This window comes from Elephas maximus, chromosome X (genome assembly GCF_024166365.1).
Source record: "Elephas maximus indicus isolate mEleMax1 chromosome X, mEleMax1 primary haplotype, whole genome shotgun sequence".
Taxonomy (NCBI): Eukaryota; Metazoa; Chordata; class Mammalia; order Proboscidea; family Elephantidae; genus Elephas; species Elephas maximus.
Genome location: NC_064846.1, coordinates 137,308,082 through 137,330,560, shown reverse-complemented (window position 1 = coordinate 137,330,560; position 22,479 = coordinate 137,308,082). Strand labels below are relative to the sequence as shown.

The following is a 22,479-nucleotide window of genomic DNA, read 5'->3' as shown; positions in this document are numbered from 1 at the left end:
ATTTCAGTCTTTGCTGAGCATATAACCCCTTTCTTTGTGCATTTGAAATAATTTACTTAACACAAATTCAATTTGTAGACATTTTAGAAACAAACTTGAGCTATATGTTTATAAAGCTAAAAATACCCTCTAGTATGTGCACGTATTCAGCAGCAGAAGTGGTTTTAAAGGAAGTATTTTTTGAGGACAACGTGTTCTCTTTAAAGTATCTTTTTTTCGAGTATGAATGCCCAATTTCCTCCCATCAAGTTAATTCTCTCCTTTCAGTGTCATAGCAATAATTTTTAAAAAGCCCAGTATTTTATCCTTGTTGTCGTGCCTTAGAGAAATGCAGCTTTCCTACTTCTTAGTGTACTGATTCTATCTCCTCCTCCCCTTCGTCTGAGTAATTTATCATGTTGATAACAGAATTTCCTGCTGTTTTTGATACTCAAGAAGGTACCCTTTGAGCTTCAGATTAGTAAAACACATCCTGTACCTTGGTAGGCTAAGAAATTGAGACAATACTTATTTCAAATTATTCCAAGGTGGAAGACTTGGTCTCCTAATTACATATCAGATCAATTTCTGCTATGATTTTAAGACTATAGTTAAAGTTAGAGTTGTGATGAGTTGTCTTTGTTGTATGATTTGTGATGTCCCTGTCTTAGGCTGTGGTCCCCATAAGTAGACTTGAGCTCAGGATTTGTTGACAAGTGATTTATTAAGAAGAAACTATTAAGCAGTAAAGGAAGCGAAATAGAGAAGAGGAAGAAGGCAGGGATGAGATGTCAGGCAAAGAGGATGGCTTCATCATGACTTCAAAGGCAGATAATGTTTGCTGTTTTTTGTCTCCATCATCCTTTCTAAAAGTTTCCAGAATGTCATTACCCTTTTGTAGTATATAAAAACATGTTTAATGTTTTTGCAAAGTCCATAAGGATTTGTTGATTGCGGTCTTGAGATTAGTTAGGATCTTTCTTGTATTTCTGTATTTCTGACTACTTCTCCCAGAGTTCCTAGGTGGTGCAAATGGTTAAGACACTGTACTGCTAACTGAAAGGACGGAGGTTGGAGTCCATCAGAGGTGACATGGAAGAAAGGCCTGGTGATCTGCTTCTGAAAAATCAGCCATTGAAAACCCTATGGAGCACAGTTCTACTCTGACATACATGGAGTCATCATGGGTCAGAGTCAACTCAATGGCAACTGTTTTTTTTTAATTTTCTTTCTTAATTATTTCACTTAAGTATATTTACTTTTCAGTATCATAGCTCTTTTTATTTTGTCAGTTGTTTGTTCACATAGCTTTGTGAGATCTTCCGTTATATTCCTCTGACCCAAGAGTTTTACTACCAGGAAATGCTTGGTGTCACCTGAAAACATGAAGATTTCACAATGCCCTCCCACCTTGAGAGGATTTCTAAATAAATGAAACTGGCACAATTTACAGGACTTCTTTATCTAGACTAGTAGTCTTTGGATCCAGCTGCTTGTTACTTTCTCTGAAGCAGCTTTCTATCCAGGCAGAACTTTTCTTCAGTTCTCGGAGGATCTTCATTCTTTTTTCTTTTTTTGATATCATTATGGCTCTTCATTCTTTTTAAGATCCTTTGATTTAGAAACTAAACAAAACGTTTTAGGGTTTGCTAGGACCAGAGTGGTGCCTGTTGAAGAACGGCTCCATTGGAGAATATTTGTCGTGAGAGACTTTGTGATAAGAGGCCACCTGGGCAGATGCGATATGATGGGAGAAATGGAGGAAAACAAAAGAAACCTTTCATGTTTACTGAGGCTTAACTCTGAGTATGCTCAGCATGGCTTTGCACAACTAGGACAGAAACAGCAGTCATTAATAAGTACAGTGCCTTTCTGAGCAAAGATTTTAACCAATTGAAAGCCAGTGAGAAGAATTGTTGTGGGAGAAGGGTAGAGATTTTGAAATAAAAAATTCTGAGTATGAATCCTGACCCCACCACTGAATAGTTCTGTGACTCACGGCAAGTTATCCCTCTGAGTTCCACTTCCTTATTTGTAAAATGGGGATCATAACGCCTTTCTCATAGGCTACTATCAAAGATCAATGGAATGACATAGAAAGCAGAGTGCCTATCATTTTTGTGACTGATAAGTGTTGTGTTGTTTAGGTTTTAATAATACGTTCTGTACACAGAAGCTACAATCAAAATGAAAAGTAATATTTTCATATTCAGAGGACAGAAAGGAGATCTGGTCACCCATCGACTTTCCTTCTCTCAGGCAAATATGACCTAGCAGCAGTTTTGATGGCATTGCCTCTGGATGTGAATGGCAGATGGGAATGTTAGGAGCTATGCAGTCACTGGCATCTGCCTGCTGTGACATTATTCTGCCAGCATATATAATTTCAGTGATCTTTGTTTCATTGTTTCTGGTTTGACAATACATTTTCTCAGTCACTGGTTTTGCTCTCTTAAAAGAATATGAAACTCTCCAGCTCTAGAAAAGGATTAACTTACAGACGTTGAAGTAGAAGCTGAAGCAGAACCAAATAGTAACACATCTACAGGTGGACAAGCTAATGTCACCAAATAATAACCAAAACCAAACCCGTTGCCATCGACTCATAGTGACCCTATAGTACAGAGTAGAACTGCCCCATAGGCTTTCCAAGGAGCAGCTGGTGGACTCAGACTTCCAACCTTTTGGTTGGCAGTGTATGCTTAACCACTGCGCCACCAGGGCTCCAGATATTTGCTGAATTCTTACTGTATAAGTTGGGATATAGGTTTGGCTCTTGATCCAAAATGGCTTACCACTATGTCTTTATTCTAGTCTCTGGGAAGGGGAAAAGGGCAAGGGAAAAGGATACCCATTTCCCATTAGGGACATGGCCTACAGGTTGCTTAAAAAAAAAAACTTTGCTGTTGAGTCGATTCCGACTCATAGTGACCCTATAGAACAGAGTAGAACTGCCCCATACAGTTTCCAAGGAGTGGCTGGTGGATTTGAACTGCTGAACTTTTGGTTAGCGACCAAGCTCTTAACCACTGCACCACCAAGGATCCACACAGGTTGCCTACATCATGTTAAATCCCACTGGCCAACAGTTAGACTCATGACCAAACTTAGTTGCTTGGGATGCTAGAAAATATAGTCTTTATTCTGAGTGTCCATGAGCCTAGCTACACATTTTACTGATACAGAAGAAGGGAAGAACAGATACTGAGAGACAAATAGCAGTCTATTCCACAATTTCTATGTGTCAGCTGTGCTAAACACTTTACATTTTTTTAAATTTAATGCTCACAACAACCCTATGAGGTTGTAACTATTATGATCTGTATTTTACAGAGGGGCAAGTAAGACACAGATAAGTAATTTGCTTACAGTCTCAGAGGAAATAAGTGGCATAGCCAGGATTTGAACCCAGGCCACCTGACTTCAGAACCCTATGCTCTGGGCCACTATACAATTCCTGCTTGCTCATTATCTCTCTTGGGCCTTGATGTTCTCTGCTAGATAAGATGAGAATTGTTTAAAGGCATCAAGGAATCAAGAATGCTTTGTACATTGCTTATCCATGGCTTCCTCTTCCAGGTAGTGAATTGCTTCCATTCTACAATTACTATCTTGCTTGGTGCAGAAGAGTATTCAGTACAATTGAGCCTAGACAGAGTAACAAAAGAAAAATTAAAAAAAAAAAAACATTGCCATCGAGTCAATTCTGACTCATAGCTAACCTATAGGACAGAGTAGAACTGCCCCATAGGGTTTCCAAGGAGTGGCTGGTGGATTTGAACTGCCGACCTTTTGGTTAGCATCCGTAGCTCTTAACCACTACACTACCGGTATTTCCAAAAGAAAAATAAACCAAAAAAAAAACTTAGTTGCTTAGGACGCTAGGAAGTATAGTCTTTATTCTTAGTGTCCATGAGCCTAAAGGACAGAGTAGAACTGCCCCACAGGGTTTCCAAGAAGCACCTGGTGGATTCGAACTGCCGACCTTTTGGTTAACAGCTGTAGCTCTTAACTGCTACGCCACCAGGGTTTCCAAAAGAAAAATTATGCCACAAAAATGTGATGGGATTTTTGATGAAAATAATTCTTGATTTGAAAGGGATATGTCTAGGTGATAAAGCAAGCAGCCTTTGTAATAAAGTGAACATTTTTTCATGATGGACTAGAAAGAAATGAAACCAATATATCACCAGAATATAGAAATGAAAAGAGTCTATCTTTCAACTATAGTTGAGATAATTCATCTCTTCCACCTTTAAGATCTCAACTACATATAGATCATCAATTCTCATGTTAATATGAATGCCTCTGTGTAGCAATAAGGAAGCCTAAAGAATAAAGAATCAACTGATATTTTAAAATGCAAGGGGGTCCTGAATTTATCTCAAATAAAGAACTGGTGCTCGCTGGAATTAAATGTCTTCAACCAAATCTTTCTTTTCTTTTTTCTTTTTATTTTTTATCAGGTTTTAACATTTGAGTTTGGGCCATATTTATGTCTACTGCACTCTTTTTATCCATCTCCCATACTCTGTTTCTCTTCAGATAAAAACAAGTAGAGATAAATGGTTAGTTTTTTTTTTTGTATTTTCAAGTATCGAAATAGTTTTGCTTTCTGAATAAAAGCGAGTAGTCAGAGTGAGGTCAAGGAAATAGAAAAAGTTCTGGAAGTCCTTACTAAGGAATCAGGAACATTCCGTAGTTTTCTAAGGCTTGTATTACTTTTTTAGAATGTCTTTGATGGCAGTTTAGCCACTTTTAATTTCATTTTATTCTTAGCAGATCCAACATTGTGTACCTTTTCTCTTATCATTCTTTTTTTAATAATAATGACTTCATATTACAAAGGCCTCTGTAATTACAAAGCACATAATCATACTTTATTGCCTCCAACTCTCAAAATACCCTTGGAAGAAGATAGGAACAGAATTATACATTTTAAAGTTGGAATAACTGAGACCCAGAGAGGTTAAATGGAATGCCCAGTGACACCTAGTAGCACAGCTGGATCTTCCTCCCTCCCTCCCTTCCTTCTCTCATTCTCTCTCGCTCATTCACTTGCTTTCTTTTATTCATTCAATCAAATGATATCTACTATGTTCCAGACACTGGATTAGGTGCTGCAAAATGCAAAGCTGAACAGAACAGATACAGTCTTGCTCCTTTGGAGCTTACAGAGGAGTAGGAGAGACAAACATTAAACCACTAAATGGCCAAATAAATTCACTGTCAAAAGTTATGGTAAATGTTGTGAAGAAAGAGAACAGGTACTATGAATGAGAATAGGATGAGAATCTGCTATAGATTTGGGGTTCAGAGAAAACCTCTCTGGGGAACCAGTAGTAAAGCTGAAATAAAAATAATATGTGGTAGCCAGCCTGATGAAGAATTAGGCTATGTGTTTTTCAGTCAGGATAGGCTAAGTCATGCTGGAGTAATAACCCGAAACTCTTAATGGCTTAAAATGATGAGGATTTATTTTTCACTCATGTTATATGTCCATAACAGCATGGCTAGGGACTCTCTCTCATGGCATCCTCCATATATTAGAGGGGCAGTTAAAAAGGAAGCAAGAAATATACCTAGGAGTGTAACTACTGAGTCAAATGGTAGTTCTAGTTTTAGTCTTTTGAGGAACTGCCATGCTGTTTTCCATAACTACTGTACCATTTTGCATTCCCACCAGCAACAGATACGGGTTCCAGTTTCCCCACATCCTTGCCAACATGTGTTATTTTCTTTTTTTTGTTTGTGTTTGTTTTTTAAATCTCAGCCATCCTAGTGGGAGTGAAATGTTACCTCATTGAGGTTTTGATTTGCATCTGTCTGGTGGTAGCGGTTAAGTGGTATGGCTGCTAACTGAAAGGTCAGCAGTTCGAATCCACCAGGCACTCCTTGGAAACTCTATGGGGCAGCTCTACCCTGTCCTATAGGGTCGCTATGAGTCGGAATCGACTCGATGGCAACAGGTAACAGGATAGCTAATGATGCTGAGCAAGTTTTCATGTGTTTGGTGGCCATTTGAATGCCCTCTTTGGTGAATTGTCTATTCAAGTTCTTTGCCCATTTTATGATTGCGTCATATGTCCTTTTGTTGTTAAATTGTCAAAGTTTTATATATATTTTGGTTATTAGATTCTTATCAGATATATGGTTTCCAAAGATATTCTCCCAGTCAGTAGCTTGTACCCCAGTGTTAATTGCAGCACTATTCACAATATCCAAAAGGCGGAGACAACCTAAATTCCAGTCAACAGATGAATGAATAAACAAAATGTGGTACATACATACAATGGAATACTACTCAGTCAATAGGAGAAATGGAGTCTTGATATACACTACAATATGAATGGAGCTTGAAGACATTATGCTGAGTGAAATAAGTCAGTTACAAAAGGACAAATATTGTATGACCTCACTTATATTAAAAAAAAAAAAAACACAAGAAAAGGCAAATGTACAGAGACCAAAGTTTATTAGGGATTACCAGGGGCAGGAGGGAGGGGAAAAAGGGGTAAATGTTGATGGAATAATTAAGGATAGGGTTGGACATCCAGTTGTAGAAATTGCTGTCAATAAGTTGTACGCCTGTAAAAAGTTGAATTGACAAAAGTTGTGTGATAACTGTATTTACAAAAACGGTAAAAAAAAAAAAAGAAGAGGAGCTGCTGAGGCTTCTAATTTACAGCCAAAAACCTCCTGGGATTTGGTTCCTTGGTTTGGAGTTTAAGATCATGGTTTCATGGGACATCCAAGTTAATTGGCCTATTAACATGTTTAGGACTTCTATCTCCTAGTTTGTTATGTAGTGCCTGGGGTCTTAAAAGTTTGCAAGTGCCCATCAAAGTCAAACAATTGGTCTCTGTTCACCTGCAGCAACAGAGGAAGAAGGAGAGTCAGGAATAGGAGGATATAGAATGTGTGGTTAGTTGCCTACATGAACAACAGCTTTCTTTGCCATGAGACCAGAACTGAGTGATTCCTGTTTACCATTCTGAACATGTTGATGAACTATTCCATAGAAGAATTCTGATCAAAAGGGAGAAAATGCAGAACAGAATTTCAAATTTTCATGGACTCTAGATTTTCTGGAGTTTCAGGGGTAGACAAACCCCTGAAACTATATGTCCTGAGATAATCTTTAAACCTTAAACCAAAAATATCCCCTGAAGTCTTCTTAAAAACAAACAGCACTTTAGCTTAACTAGTAAAAAAGGTCTGCCTTGATCTAATCTCTAAAATATATAGAAAACTTCAAGACCTCAACAACAAAATGACAATCCAGTCAATATATGGGCAAAAGGCATGAACAGACACTTCATCAATGAAGACATGAAGAGATGTTCGAGATCATGAGCTATTATTAAACCAAAAACCAAAGCTGTTGCCGCCAAGTCGATTCCGACTCATAGTGACCCTATAGGACAGAGTAAAACTGCCCCATAGAGTTTCCAAGGAGCGCCTGGTGGATTCAAACTGCTGGCCTTTTGGTTAGCAGCTGTAGCACTTAACCACTACACCACCAGGGTTTCCATTAGCTACTAGAGAGATGCAAATCAAAACTACAACGAGATACTGTCTCACTCCCGTAAAAATTGCACTGGTCAAAAAAATAGAAAACAACAAATGCTGGTGAGGTTGTGAGGAGATTGGAGCTCATACACTGCTGATGGGATTTTAAAACAGTACAACCACTATGGAAGACAGTATGGTGATTCCTCACAAAGCTAGAAATAGAAATACTATGTGATCTAGTAATCCCAGTCCTAGGTGAAATAAGAGCAGTGACACGAATGGACTTATGCACACCCACGTTCATTGCAGCACTATTCACAGTAGCAAAAAATGGGAACAAATTAAATATCCATCAACGGACGAATGGATAAACAAAATGTGGTACATACATGCAGTAGAATATTATGCAACTATAAAGAATATGGGGCAGTTCTACTCTGTCCTTTAGGGTCGCTATGAGTCAGAATCAACTCGATGGCAATGATTTTTTATTTTTTTTTCTAATAAAGAATAATGATGAGTCCGTGAAACATGGATGAGTCTGGAGGACATTTATGATAAGTGAAATAAGATAATTCCAAAAGGGCAAATATCATATGATACCACTTTTATAAAAAGTCAAGAATAGGTTTACACACAGAAAGCTATGTTTTTTTGATGGTTACCAGGGATGAGAGGGAGGAAGAATCACTGACTAGATAGCAGACACGTGTTAATTCTGGTGAAGGGAAAGTCAATACACAATATAGGGGAAGTCTGCACAACATGACCAAGGTAAATGAAGATACTGAGAGGTATGCAAGATTAAAGGACAACTATGGTAAATGCATATACAATTCTGTAATGACAGTAATAACCAAAAAATTTGTGAGTGATTACATAGATAGATATGTATGCTATATAGGTGAGGAAGGGTATATGGGAATACATGCGTGCGCACAAATAGGTATAGTTGTGGGCAATTGTATATACATATTTGTATGTGCTGCTTATATATTCATATGTATATAATAGAGTACATGGGGGCACAGTTATGAAAACTTCTCACACATATCCAAACACCTCGTGGGACTGGGTTACTGGCCTTAAAGGCTAAGGACTGTAATCTCAGAGGACATTCAGGTCAATTGGCATAACATAGTTCATAAAGATAATGTTCTACATCCTAGTTTGGTGAGTAGCATCTAGGGTCTTAAAAGCTTGCGAGTGGCCATCCAAGATATGACTATTGGTCTCTTTCCATCGACCAAAGGAAAGTGAAGGAAACCAAAAACTCAAGGAAGCGATTAGTCCACATGAACCACAGCCTCCTCTAGCCTGAGACATGCAGAACTAGATGGTGCCTGACTACTACTACTGTCCACTCTGACCAGGGACACGATAGAAAGCCCCAATTAGAATGGGAGAAAAATTTAGAAAAAAACTCAAATTCATAAAAAGACCAGATTTACTTGACTGATGCAGACTGAAGGAACCCCTGAGACTAGCACCCTAAGACACCCTTTTAACCTGGAACTGAAGCCACTTCCAGAGGTCACCTTTCAGCCAAATAATAGATTGGCCTAAAAAATAAACAATAGCACCAGTGAGGACTATGCTCCTTAGAACAATCAACTATATGAGATCAAATGGGCAATATTTGCCCAAAAGCAAAGATGAGGAGGCAAGGAGTGGCAGGGAAACTGGAGGGATGGAAATGGGGAGACTGCTGACGCGTTGCAGGACTAGCAACCAATGTCAGGGAACAATTTCTGTATGAATCATTGAATGGGAAACTCATTTGCTGTGTAAATGTTCGCTTAAAACACAATAAAATGTTCAAAAAAAAAAGGCCTGCCCTGAGCATTATGGTCTTTTACAAACTATATGGGATAAAAGTGACCACAGCAATTTTGAAGATTAGATAGGAACCTTAGGGGCCAGTGGGTTTATGTTAATGAGCAAGGGACAACTCATAAACAGAGAGTAAGAAAGGTTGTACAACTCAAAGAATCAGTGTAATTAAATGGTACATGTAGAAACTGTTCAATTGGTGTATGTTGTGCTCTGTATATTCTCAAGAACAACAAAATAAATAAAATATAGGAAAAAAAAAAAGAAAGCAGGGAGACCCAATAGGCACCTTTTCAATAGCCTAGGTGAGACTGGATTGTGGTCTCCAGTTTAAAACACTCTTATTTGAGGTAAAATTCCCAACACCCAGACTTACAGAGATGACATCATTTGGGATATTGCCAGTCTCTTTGGAAAGGAGAATTTTAACCTAGAATCACATACCACATTTCATGGGCCAGTGAAAGTCACATGACCACATCTAACGTCAAGAACACAGGAATATGCAATCCCACCATGTTCCCAGAAGTCAGGAGAACTGAAAATATTTAGTGAATGGGCTAATGACCACGGTGTTTGGTGAAGGAGTGCGGAGGGAAGTCAGTTCCAGCTGAAGAAACATTATGTGAAAAGGCCCCGAAGTGAGGAAGAAGTTGGCATATTTGAGAAACTTAAAGACCAATGGTGCTGGGAAGCACTGAGTAGATAAAAGAGGACCAGCGGGAGGAAGGGACATCAGGGTCTAGATCATGCAGGTCTTCATCAGCTGTGGGAAAGAGGTTTGGATTTTATTCAGAGTATAAAGGGAAATAAAGGATTTTAAGCAGAAGGACAGCACGATATGAGAAATACTTTAAGAGTATTGGCACCAACTATGCCATGGAGAATAGACGCAAGGGGAGTTAAGAAGAAAGTGGAAGGGACAAATATTGTATGATTCCTTTTATACGAAATAACTAGAATAGGCAAGTGTATACAGACCTAAGTTTATTAGTAGATACCAGGGTGGATAGTAGGAAGGGCGAAAGGGGAATCATTGCTTAGGCGACAGTGTACTTCTGTTAAGAGTGATGGAAACATTTGGAAATGGAGAACGGTGATGGTTACACAGCATGATGAACAATGTCACTGAATTGTACACGTGAAGAATGTTGAAACGGCAAATGTTTTGTTATATATGTATATATATATACCACAATTAAAAAAAAAAGCAGGGAGACCAAATAGGCACCTTTTCAATAGTCTAGGTGAGATTAGATCAATAAGCAACATCATGATAAATGGAGAAAAGATTGACATTGTCAAGGATTTCATTTTACTTGAGTCCACAATCAACACCCATGAAGCAGCAGTCAGAAAATCAAACAACATATTGCACTGGGTGAATCTGCTGCAAAAGATCCCTTTAAAGTGTTAAAAAGCCAAGATGTCACTTAGAGGACTAAGGTGCACCTGACTCAAACCATGATATTTTCAATCGCCTCATATGCATGCAAAAGCTGGACAATGAGTATGGAAGACGGAAGAAGAATTGATGCCTTTGAATTATGGTGTTGAGGAAGAATATTGAATGGACTGCTAGAAGAATGAACAAGTCTATCTTGGAAGAAATACAGCCAGAGTGCTCCTTGGAAGAGAGGATGGTGAGACTTCGTTTCACGTACTTTGGACATGTTGTCAGGAGGGACCAGTCCCTGGAGAAGGACATCATGCTTGGTAAAGTAGGGGGTCAACGAAAAAGAGGAAGACCCTCAACGAGATGGATTGACACAGCGGCTGCAACAGTGGGCTCAAACATAACAATGATTGTGATGATGGCACAGGGCCAGGCAGTGTTTCATTCTGCTGTACATAGGGTCACTATGAATCGGAACCAACTCAATGGCACCTAACAACAACAACAGGTGAGACTGGATTGTGGTCTCCAGTTTAAAACCATCTTATTTGAGGTAAATTTTCCAAGTATTTTAGATACTATTTTTATTATTATTTATTACTGTCCAGTTTAATCTCCTTCCCCTGTACCCCCAAACTCACACAGCACTTGAAGCCACTGCAGTGAGCCACAGAGAAGGAAAGTGATGATGGCTTTCTCTTCTTTTTCAGTTCCATCTCCTTCTCTCTTTTTCTTCTTCCAAAAACCTGGGCGTGCTTATGTTGCAAGAAAGGGAAGGGAAAGGCTCCACTTGCATCATTGCCTGCTATATTTGGTGATGGGATAAGGAGGTCCCTTTTCTGTTAGACATTACCATTTCTCCACCTGAAGCTGATAACATATGTCTCTTGATATCTTCTTGATCTGTTAAGTCACATGAATGCCCAAAAAGGTGATCTGAGACCTCCAGCATGTTTGTAGGGTAGGAAAGGCACACTTTCAGGCAGGGCTCCCTCTGCCCTGGCTCCAAGAGGAAGTGAGGTTGGGAGGAGGACTGATGGATAATGAGGAAGTGAAGAGCTGATTGGAATTGAAGAATGGTTGCGGTGGAGACTTGAGTAAATGAGCTGCAATAAAATGATCCTATTGTCAGAAAGTGAGACGTTTGAATTTGTGATTTTGGAGGTAATGCAGTTACTGGAGCTGACAAGTGCCAGGGTTTACCCATAGGAGTGGATGAATCACATAGACAGGAAGAAATAAGGAGGTCAAAGAAGAAAATAAAGATGTCAAAGAAGAAGGTGAGATGGTCAAAGAACTGACAGCCCGGGATTAAGGGTGTGTTGTGCTGCTTTTTTTTTTTTTTTTTGTGCTGCACGAAATGATACCAGAAGGAGGGTGTATTAGTTTCCTGTTGCTGCAGTAACAAATTACCACAAAATTGGCAGCCTCAAGCAACAAATTTACCTGAAATCCATTTCAATAGGCTTTTATAGCCAAGGTGTCAGCAGGGCCACAGTTCCTCTGGAGGCTCTAGGGAAGGATCCCTTCTTTGCCTCTTCCCACTTGTGTTGGCTTCAGGCATTCCTTGCCTTGTGGCCACATCACTCTAATTTCTGCTTCTGTGGTCACATCACCTTCTCGTGTGTGTGTGTGTGTGTGTGTGTGTGTGTGTGTCAAATCTCCTTGTGCCTGTCTCTTATATGCATTTAGGGCCCACCTGGATAATACAGGAAAAATCTCCCCATCTCAAGATTCTTAATCACGTATTCAAAAATCCTTTTTCCAAACAAGGTAACATACAGGCTTCAGGCATTAGGACCTGATATCTTTGAGTGGCCATTATTCAGCCTGCTGCAGAGGGAAATAAGACTGTGTGAAAATATTGAAAGGATGGGGGCAAGTGATAGAGAAGATGGTAGAAAATGGTAACAAGGACAGGGAATGGGCAGCTGATGTAGTTGGAGAGTACTTACTTCATAGGGTTGTTGTGATGATTAAATGAGTGGCTTAAAACTAACCAAGACCATCCTTGCCCCCAGTACTAAAGCTATTAAAAGAAATTTGGGTGATGCATGCAACAAACCAAAGAAGCAGATCTTCTAGGGTCTGCTTTTTTGTACAATACAGGCTTGATTCTTCTCTGCTTTATTCTTCCCTATAAAGTGAGCACAGAAATATTGTGAAGTGAGAAGTAGGATATGTTGGAGTTAGCGGCTGCCTGCAGGTTAAGGGGACGGTTGCCTCGTGGAGAATACATGCTATGTAAGGTAATCCTTCATGAAAGGGAATCATTCCTTACCCCTTATCCTTGGCCTTTTTCCACTAAACAGAGTGAAAGCTCACTTTTCCAGCCTCCCTTACAGCTAGTGGTTGTGTCTGGTCGTGAAGTCTGATGGGAGGACTTCTAGGCCAGGTTTTGCTTTTCTGTTAAGAGGCAGGTGCAGCTAACACCACCCTGCCCCCTTCCTTTCCTCTTAAACATGGGTGCTATGCTGGAGCAGTCTTAGCCATCTCGCATAAGATTGATAAGTTACGCTTTGAGGATAGGGAGCAGAAGGATGAAAGTATATTGAGCCCTTTATGACATTATTTTGCAGCTGAACAAATGCCAGCAACTGCCTAACTCTGGATTTCTTGTTATGTGAAAAAAATGAAACTCGTTTTTTAATCCTATTACTTGGAACCAGGAGCATTTCTAGTTGATGTGGGCTTCCCTGTTTATAACAGAGATGAGCAGTTACTGTGCTTGCAACCAGAAGCTCACTTTCCTCAGATACCTTCCTGAGACTTGGCCAGCAATGTAGGAGCCAAATGAGGTCCATCTTGCTTTGGAAGTCCTAGTAGTAAAGCAGAGGGCAGAGGCACCTCTCATCTTATTCCTCTCTTCTAGCTCCCTATAGTCCCTTTCTCTTTGGTACAATTTCCCTTTTTCTTTTCCTGGCTGCAATTACTCTGGCAATGCCCTTCTTCCTCTTCTTGAGTGTCTGAGAGATGGCCGTGTCCACTTAACATGGATTCTCATAGTATGATTGAATTAGATCAGTTTCAAAGAGAGGTTGGAAAAATCAGTAAACCCTTTAATATTTTGTGCCAGGCTATGAACTTCTTCCCAGTTTTCCCCTCCTGACCCTGAGACAGCTGCCAGAATATGCGGTACCATTAGCACCAATTGCCTTAGAAATTTCTGAATTAGTCCTTTTAGACATTGTAACTGTAAACTGAATGTAATCTGATTGCTAAATTAAGTCCTGTCAGTGGACCACAAAGAAAGATGCAATGTAAAGCTTGGTTTTGTGGCCATAAATTCTCCCAGTAGTCTCAGCTACTCTAGTTTAAGGAGCCAATAAGTGGTTAAACTTCAGGTATATATGACGATAGAATATTTTCCAGGGACAATTTGTCTCTGGAATATCCTGCTTGCCTGGACCCCATTTTATCAGTTTAATACTCTTTGGACCACCAGCCTACTGAAATAGGGCTATTATCTAGGATTGCTGTCTCTGTTGTACTCTTTTTGTTCGCTTTATCAGTATTGCATGAATTGCTATAGATTTTGAATAGGCAATGTTTTCTCCTATGCACAGAGGTGTTCGAACATCTGTTGTGATACACAAATAATACAACAATTGTGGTCTTCAAATGAGAACTCATTCTGTTATCTAAAAGTCTGTAACTTTTGTAAGTTTTCAAAAGTAAGTCGTGTGATATTTTTCTTACTTTCAACTTCATGAACCATCTTCTCTCTTTGAGGACATAAGGGTACTTGTAAGCTCTGAATCAGAGACTAGGAAAACACGTGTTGTAGGTTCTTGTCATTTGGGCTTAGATGGACGAGAGTGGAGGGCTTAAGGATGCTTTGTATGGTTGCCTGTTGCAATATGAGTCACCCTGTGTGATTTGTTCCTTTATTGATTGACATCAAGGATAAAGGGAGCCTTAATAGATGTCCTGTTTTGACTGATATTTTTCTCTAAATACCAGAATGACTAACACACAATAGGCACTCAATAAATGCTTTTTGGGTGAATGAATGAATGAGTCAGTGAATCAAAGACTGGAAATCTTACGCATCACTTTAAAAATTCTCCAGTTATAAACGTACCCTTAGGCTGGGAATTAAGAGACCTGGTTTATAGTTCCATCTATACTACATTCTCTCTCTACCATGAGACTCATAGTACCTGCATGATTACCTCACAAGTTAGTTTGAAGCAGGTCTTTGAATCAGTTATTTTCAGTTCAACCCAGATATACCGAATCAGAATCTTCTTAAAATTTAGATTTGATTCAGTATATCTGGGGGTCAGAATGCAAATTCTCAGCAGCGGATCAAACCAAAAACAACCAATTCAAAGCCCTGGTTTGAAGAATCAAAAGAGATAATGAATAGCTTTAAACATTTAAATGCTTTATAACCTGCCATGGAATTGGGTCCTTGGCAATATATACAAGAACCTAAAGTCATCGTACCTAACTTTGGGGAGATGCTAGTGTAGTTGAGTGTAACAAAATACAGTACCACAAATGTAAAAGGAGACAGTATGAAATATGTGGGATGATTCTGATGTGTTTTATTTTTCTGGAACCAGCAAATTTTGTGTTGAATAAGATATTGAAGATGGATAGCATAAAGGAATGTGAAGCATGTAAGTGGGAATGAACCTGTCTTCTAGAACCAAGAATAAAAACAAACTTGTTGCCGTCGAGTAGATTCCGACTCATAGCAACCCTATAGGACAGAGTAGAACTGCCCCATAGGGTTTCCAAGGAGCAGCTGGTGGATTAGAACTGCTGACCTTTTGGTTAGCAGCCAGGTTCTTAACTACTACACCACCAGGGCTCCGTCTTCTAGAACAGTGTTTTTCAAATTTGGCTGTAAATTAGAATAAAATAGCGAAACTTAAAAAAATACCATTGCCCGGGCCACACCCCAAGCCAGTTACATCAGAATCTGTGGGGATGAGATGAGATGAGACCCAGGAATCAGTGTCTTTGCTATAAGAAATCTTCCCAGGTGATTCCAATGTACAGCCAAGTTTCAGAACAAATGTTCCAAAGCTGTGCTTCTCAAACTCAAATCACTTGGACATATTTGTCAAACTGTAGACTCTGACCCAGTAGGTCTGAAGCAGAGCCTGAAACTCTGCATTTCTAACAGGCTCCCAGGTGATGCTGATTTTGCTGAAATGGGGGCCACACTTTGAATAGTAAATTTCTAAAGGGTACAGATTACATATCAGGCAGTGAAAGAAAGGAGCTCAATCTATCATTTATTTGATACCTATGTGCCAGGCACCACGCTAGGAACTTTACATATATTATCTCATTTGATCTTTTTAAAAACACGGAAGAATATTGTTATTTCCATTGTAGAAATGAAGAACCTGAGGCTGAGTGGGTAAATCATTTCCTAGGGTTGTACAGCTAATTCATGGGGGAGCCCGGACTCAAATGTAGGTATTTCTGACCGTACAGCACATAGGTGTGTGGAAATTGCTGGGAATGCTCGAATGCTAAGCAGAAGCATTTGGTCTGAAATGGTGGGTAATACCTTACGGGCACAATCATCACTGAATCACTGAAGGAAAGGACCAATTATGCTGTTTGGTTTCACACATTTGCCTCATCTCATATATCTAGATAGGTAAAGAATGTGGTACTGTGCATACCTCTAGGCTAAGGTCATGCTGCAATGTTATGGTATCAAACATACCCAAAGAAGTTAGAGTAGAACGTGAAGAAATTCTACTGGTGGGACTAGTGGAAAACCAAACCAAACCAGTTGCCATCAAGTCGATTCCAACTCATGGCAATCCCATGTGTTGCAGAGTAGAACTGCTCCATAGCATTTTCAAGGCTGTGACCTTGCAGAAGCAGATCACTAGATCTTTCTTCTGAGGTGTCTCTGGGTGGCTTCAAACCTCAACTACCATATTCCTGAAAGTATTTGGCTCCGACTCCTTGGTTATTTCAACTATTCTTCCAAATGAAAACATTTCTTAAAGAAAGTAGCTCTGCTTTTCTGTTTTGTTTTATTTTTTAAGTGATTTTTTTCTCTCCTTCCAGGAAGTTGAAAAACGAACTCTTAGAAGCAAAACGTAGAGGTGGGAAGATTCAACAGGAAACCAGTAGAGTCTGTGTTCACTGTCAGAGAAACCTGGGCTTAATATTTGACCGGGGAGACCCATGCCAGGCCTGCTCACTGAGGGTGTGCAGCGAGTGTCGTGTCACAGGCCTCGATGGCAGCTGGAAGTGCACTGTCTGTGACAAAGTCGCGTGAGTTTCTTGCCTTTGTGTGAAAAACGAAGATTTGATGACTGAAGAGTTTTGAGTAGGGGAAATTTAGAAAGAAAAGAATATTTTAAACTTAGGGGTAAAAAAAAAAAACAGTCTAGAACCGCTCCATAGAGTCTGCAAGGAGTGATTGGTAGATTTGAACTGCTGACCTTTTGATTAGCAGTCATAGCTCTTAACCACTATATCACCAGGGTTTCCAAACTTAGGGACAGAGTGGGGCTAAAAGTATAGTCCAAGGACAACAGCCTCAACAATGCCTTGGCAGGATTCTAATGTGTGTGTGTACGTGTGTGTGACAGAGAGACAGGGAGAGCAAAGTATGTTTATTAAAAAAAAATTACAAAACAGTAGAATTGGAAGTCTTATCGAACCAGGCCTCTTTCTGCATTTGAAAACCATCCACAAGATTTCTACCCTCTTATATCCCCTCTTGGTTTCATGTGTCCTCTCTCAGAAGGCACAGATAATTCTCCTGAGACATTCTTAGACATTTGGGATGACAAGCAGGATTTAAGAAACTTATGGCTCCTCCCTGAAACAAAATTTCCAGGAAGTTCCCAGATCTAAAACAGGGTATTTGGCATCACAGACTTGAGTCACATGTGAATTGTGTTACTTTCAAAAAGGAAGCAGAGTACATTATTGATTCTTTTTTCTAGACAGGCATATGAGGAAACAGGAGGCACAGTGGTTAAGAACTTGCCTGCTAACCAAAAGGTCAGCAGTTTGAATCTACCAGCCACTCCTTGGAGACCCTATGGGGCAGTTCTACTCTCTCCTATAGGGTTGCTATGAGTTGGAATTGATTCGACAGCAAGGGTTTTGGGTTGGGGGGCGGGTATGTGAGGAACCAATCAAAGTAAATTATTTGATAATGTGGGAAAAAGACAAGAATCTGTCCAGCATTATTTTTGCATTCTGATTTGCATGCAGATATCTAAACTTAGTTTAGAAAATGAATACAAAGGCTATGTTGTAAGCCATATGCCAATGATTTCATCAGCATTCATCCCCCTAGCCCTGGCAAAAGATGTTTGCTAATGAAAGGAAGGAAGTATTAAAAGGAATCTATTTATATTTATATGGGACAAGGAATTGAGGATGGTTGCGTAAGTAAATCAAAGCAATGTAAACGAAAAAAGTAATCAAAGAATTCAAATGGTGTATATATTTTTAGAACTGTTTATCTCATTCCAATGTTGAAACATAGTATGAATTGCTGTATTAGGATCACCTTTTTGAAAGAGAATATGAAAAATAACATTGGTTAAACAATACAGTCACCATAGGACTCGACAAAATACGGTCCTCACTGAGAAAAGTTAGAAATGGAAGGTCATTCCTACTATCACATTATTCACTTATCCTCCTAAGATAGCCTCTTATCCCCTATAAAAGGATGAGTTAGTGAGGGGGAAAAAAAAAAACCAGAGTAGTGAGCATCCCCCACGCCAACCTCAGTAAAGATATCAACACTCAGTGGCCTTGAGATGAAATTAGGAGGTACCTCCCATAGTAAAAAGCTCCTCGGAAACACTATGGGGCAGTTCTACTCTGTACTATAGGGTCGCTATGAGTCAGAATCGACTTGACGGCACTGGGTTTTTTGGGTTCCCATAGTAGAGGATAGTAGAGGAGATGAAGGGACTTCCGGAAGGAGAAAACATACAAGTTGATGATGGGGAGATTTCTCAAAGGGCTGAGAATTTTGTTACCCAGGGGTCATAGACTTCATCATGCTTAGACTCCAGTTTAACTTAGAAAATAATGACTCTTGATTTGCACCCAAATGCTGCAAAGTGCAATCCACGCCCACTGCAGTCCTGCAAGCTAAACGGAGAGGTGAATGGTAAGGTTCTCTCCCTTCATCCTTTCTCAGAAGTAGGCATGGAGGAAATTCAGGAGCTACTTCAGTTTTGTTCTTTAGCTAATATGCAAAGTAGGCTGGTGGTATAGCTTTTATTTATTTATTTTGCTGTATTGTATATCTGTTTTTTATATTATTAATTTCTCCCTTGTTAGTTTCCTTCATTTTAGTTTCTTGGGATTTAATTTTTTTTAACTACTATTTTAAGCCAAATGCTTAGATACTTGATTTTTAAGCTTTTGTTCTTTTCTAATGTAGGCATTTAAGGCTATAAATTTGCCTGTAATCACTGCTTCAGCAGCATCCTATACATATTGATAACATTTATTTTAGGATCATTCATTTCAATCTGTTTTCTAATTTTCATTGACTCATAAGTTATTTAGAACTGTCTTTCTTATTTCTCATTTCATGGGAATTTTCTGTATGCCTTTATGTTATTGATTTCTAGTTTTATTCTACTGTGGTCAGAGAACATACTCTGTATGATTTTGACCCTTTGAAATATGGCCCAGCAAATGACCAGTTTTGTTAAATTGTACCCTTGTACCTTGTACCCTTGAAAAGAATCTGAATTCTGCAGTTGTTGATTTGAGTGTCTTGTTGTTGTTATTAGGTGCCTTGAGTTGCACAGGCACAATAGAATGAAACACTGCCTGGCCCTATGCCATCCCAGCAATCATTGCTATATTTGAGCCCGTTCTTGCAGCTACTGTCATAATCCATCACATTGCGGGTCTTGCTCTTTTTTGTTGACCCTCTACTTTATCAAGCATGATGTCCTTCTCCAGAGATTGGTCCCTCCTGATAACATGTCCAAAGTATGTAAAACGAAGTCTCACCATCCTTGCGTCTAAGGAGAATTCTGGCTGTATTTCTTCCAAGACAGATTTGTTCACTTTTCTGGCAGTCCATGGTATATTCAATATTCTTTGCCAACACCGTAACTCAAAGGCATTAATCCTTCTTCGGCCTTCCTTATTCATTGTCCAGCTTTCACATGCGTTTGAGACAATTTAAAATACCATGGCTTTGATCAGGCGCACCTTAGTCCTCAAAGTGACATCTTTGCTTTTTAACACTTTAAAGAGGTCTTTTGCAGCAGATTTGCCCAATGCAATATATTGTTTGATTTCCTGACTGCTGCTTCCATGGGTGTTGATTGTGGATCCAAGTAAAATGAAATCCTTGACGACTCCAGATTTTCTTCATTTATCATGATGTCGCTTATTGGTCCAGTTGTGAGGATTTTGGTTTTCTTTATGTTGAGGTGTAACCCATACTGAAGGCTGTATAGTCTTTGATCTTCATTGGTAAGTCCTTCAAGTCCTCTTTGCTTTCAGCAAGCAAGGTTGTGTGATCTACATATTGCAGGTTGTTAATGAGTCTTCCTCCAACCCTGATGCTGTATTCTTCTTCATATAGTCCAGCTTCTCGGATTATTTGCTCAGCATGCAGATTGAATAGGTATGTGAAAGGATACAACCCTGACACACACCTTTCCTGACTTTGAACCACTCAGTATCCCCTTGTTCTGTCCAAACAACCACCTCTTGATCTATGTACAGGTTTCTCATGAGCACAATTAAGTGTTCTGGGATTCCCATTCTTTGCAGTGTTATCCATAATTTGTTATGATCCCCACAGTCGAATGCCTTTGCATAGTCAATAAAACACAGAAAAAAATTTTTTTGGAATTCTCTGCTTTCAGCCAAAATCCAACTGACATCAGCAGTGATATCCCTCGTTCCACCCCCTCTTCTAAATCTGGCTTGAATTTCTGGTGAAACTGTTTTTGAATTATTGTCAGCAAAATTTTACTTGCATTTGATATTAATGATATTGTTTGATAATTTCTGCCGTCTGTTGGATCACCTTTCTTTGGAATGGACACAAATATGGATCTCTTCCAGTCAGTTGGCCAGGTCGCTGTCTTCCAAATTTCTTGGAATAGATATGGGAGCACCTCCAGGGCTACATCTGTTTATTGAAACATTTCAGTTGGTATTTCATCAATTCCTGAAGCCTTGGGTTTTGCCAATGCCTTCAGTGCAGCTTGGACTTCTTCCTTCAGTACCATTGGTTCTTCATCATTTGCTACCCCCTGAAATGGCTGAACATCTACCAATTCTTTTTGGTACAGTGACTCTGTGTATTTCTTCCATCTTCTTTTGATGTTTCCTGCATTGTTCAATATTTTGCCTGTAGAATCCTTCAGTATTTCAAATCAAGGCTCGAATTTTTTCTTTAGTTCTTTCAGCTTGAGAAATGCCAGCGTGTTCTTCCCTTTTGGTTTTCTAACTCCAGGTCTTTGTACATTTCATTATAATACTTTACGTTGTCTTCTTGAGCCACCCTTTGAAATCTTCTGTCCATCTCTTCATCATTTCTTCCATTTCTTTAGCTACTCTACATTTAAGAGCAAGTTTCAGAGTCTCTTCTGACATCCATTTTGGTCTTTTTTTTTTCCTTTTTTGTCCTTTTAATGACCTTTTGCTTTCTTCATGTATGATGTCCTTGATGTCATCCCACAACTTGCCTGCTCTTCGGTCATTATTGTTCAGTATGTCAAATCTATTCTTGAGATGGTCTGTAAATTCAGGTGGGGTATACTCAAGGTTATTCTTTGGCTCTTGTTGACTCATTTTAATTTTCTTCAGCTTCAACTTAAACTTCCATATGAGCAATTGATGGTGTGTTCCACAGTCAGCCCCAGCCTTGTTCTGACTAATGATATTGAGCTTCTCCATCATCTTTTTCCACAAATGTAGTCGATTTGATTCCCATGTTTGCCATCCAGTGAGGTCCACGTGTATTCTTGCCATTTATGTTGTTGAAAAAAGGTATTTACAATGAAGAAATCGTTGGACTTGCAAAATTTTTATCATGTGATCTCTGGTGTCATTTCTGTCACCAAGGCCGTATTTTCCAACTACCGAGTCTTCATTGTTTCCAACTTTCACATTCCAATCCCCAGTAATTATCAATGCGTCTTGATTATACATTTGATCAATTTCAGACTGCAGAAGTTGGTAAAAATCTTCAATTTCTTCATCTTTGGCCTTATTGGTTGGTGTGTAAATTTGAATACTAGTCAAATTTACCGGTCTTCCTTGTTGCCGTTGTTGTTAGGTGCCATCGAGTGCATTCCAACTCATAGCGACCCTACTTAGAATGAAACACTACCCGGCTCTCCAGCATCCTCACAATTGTTGTTATGCTTAAGCCCACTGTTGCAAACTCTGTGTCAACCCATCTCATTGAGGGTCTTCCTCTTTTTCGCTGACCCTCTACTTTACCAAGCATGATGTCCTTCTCTAGGGACTTATCCCTCCTGATAACATGTCCAAAGTATGTGAGGTGTAGTCTTGCTATCTTTGCTTCTGAGGAGCATTCTGGTTGTACTTCTTGCAAGACAGATTTGTTCGTTCTTTTGGCAGTCCATGGTATAGTAAATATTCTTCTCCGACACCACCATTCAAAGGCATCGATTCTTCTTCAGTCTTCTTTATTCATCATCCAGCTTTCACCTGCATAGAAGGTGATTGAAAACACCATGGCTTGGGTCAGGCTCACCTTAACTTCAAGATGACATCTTTACTTTTCAACA

At 39.4% G+C, this 22,479-nt stretch overlaps 1 protein-coding gene across 6 annotated transcripts in view; it reads left to right on the top strand.

Annotated features, from left to right (window-relative positions):
• The window catches only part of SYTL5 (synaptotagmin like 5), a 640,677-nt gene that overhangs the window by 159,106 nt on the left and 459,092 nt on the right, over positions 1-22,479 (top strand). For all 6 annotated transcript variants that reach the window (XM_049873446.1, XM_049873447.1, XM_049873450.1 and 3 more), the window contains one exon: positions 16,772-16,981. In XM_049873446.1, coding sequence (XP_049729403.1) covers positions 16,772-16,981 — 210 coding nt within the window. The remainder of the gene's footprint in view (positions 1-16,771; positions 16,982-22,479) is intronic.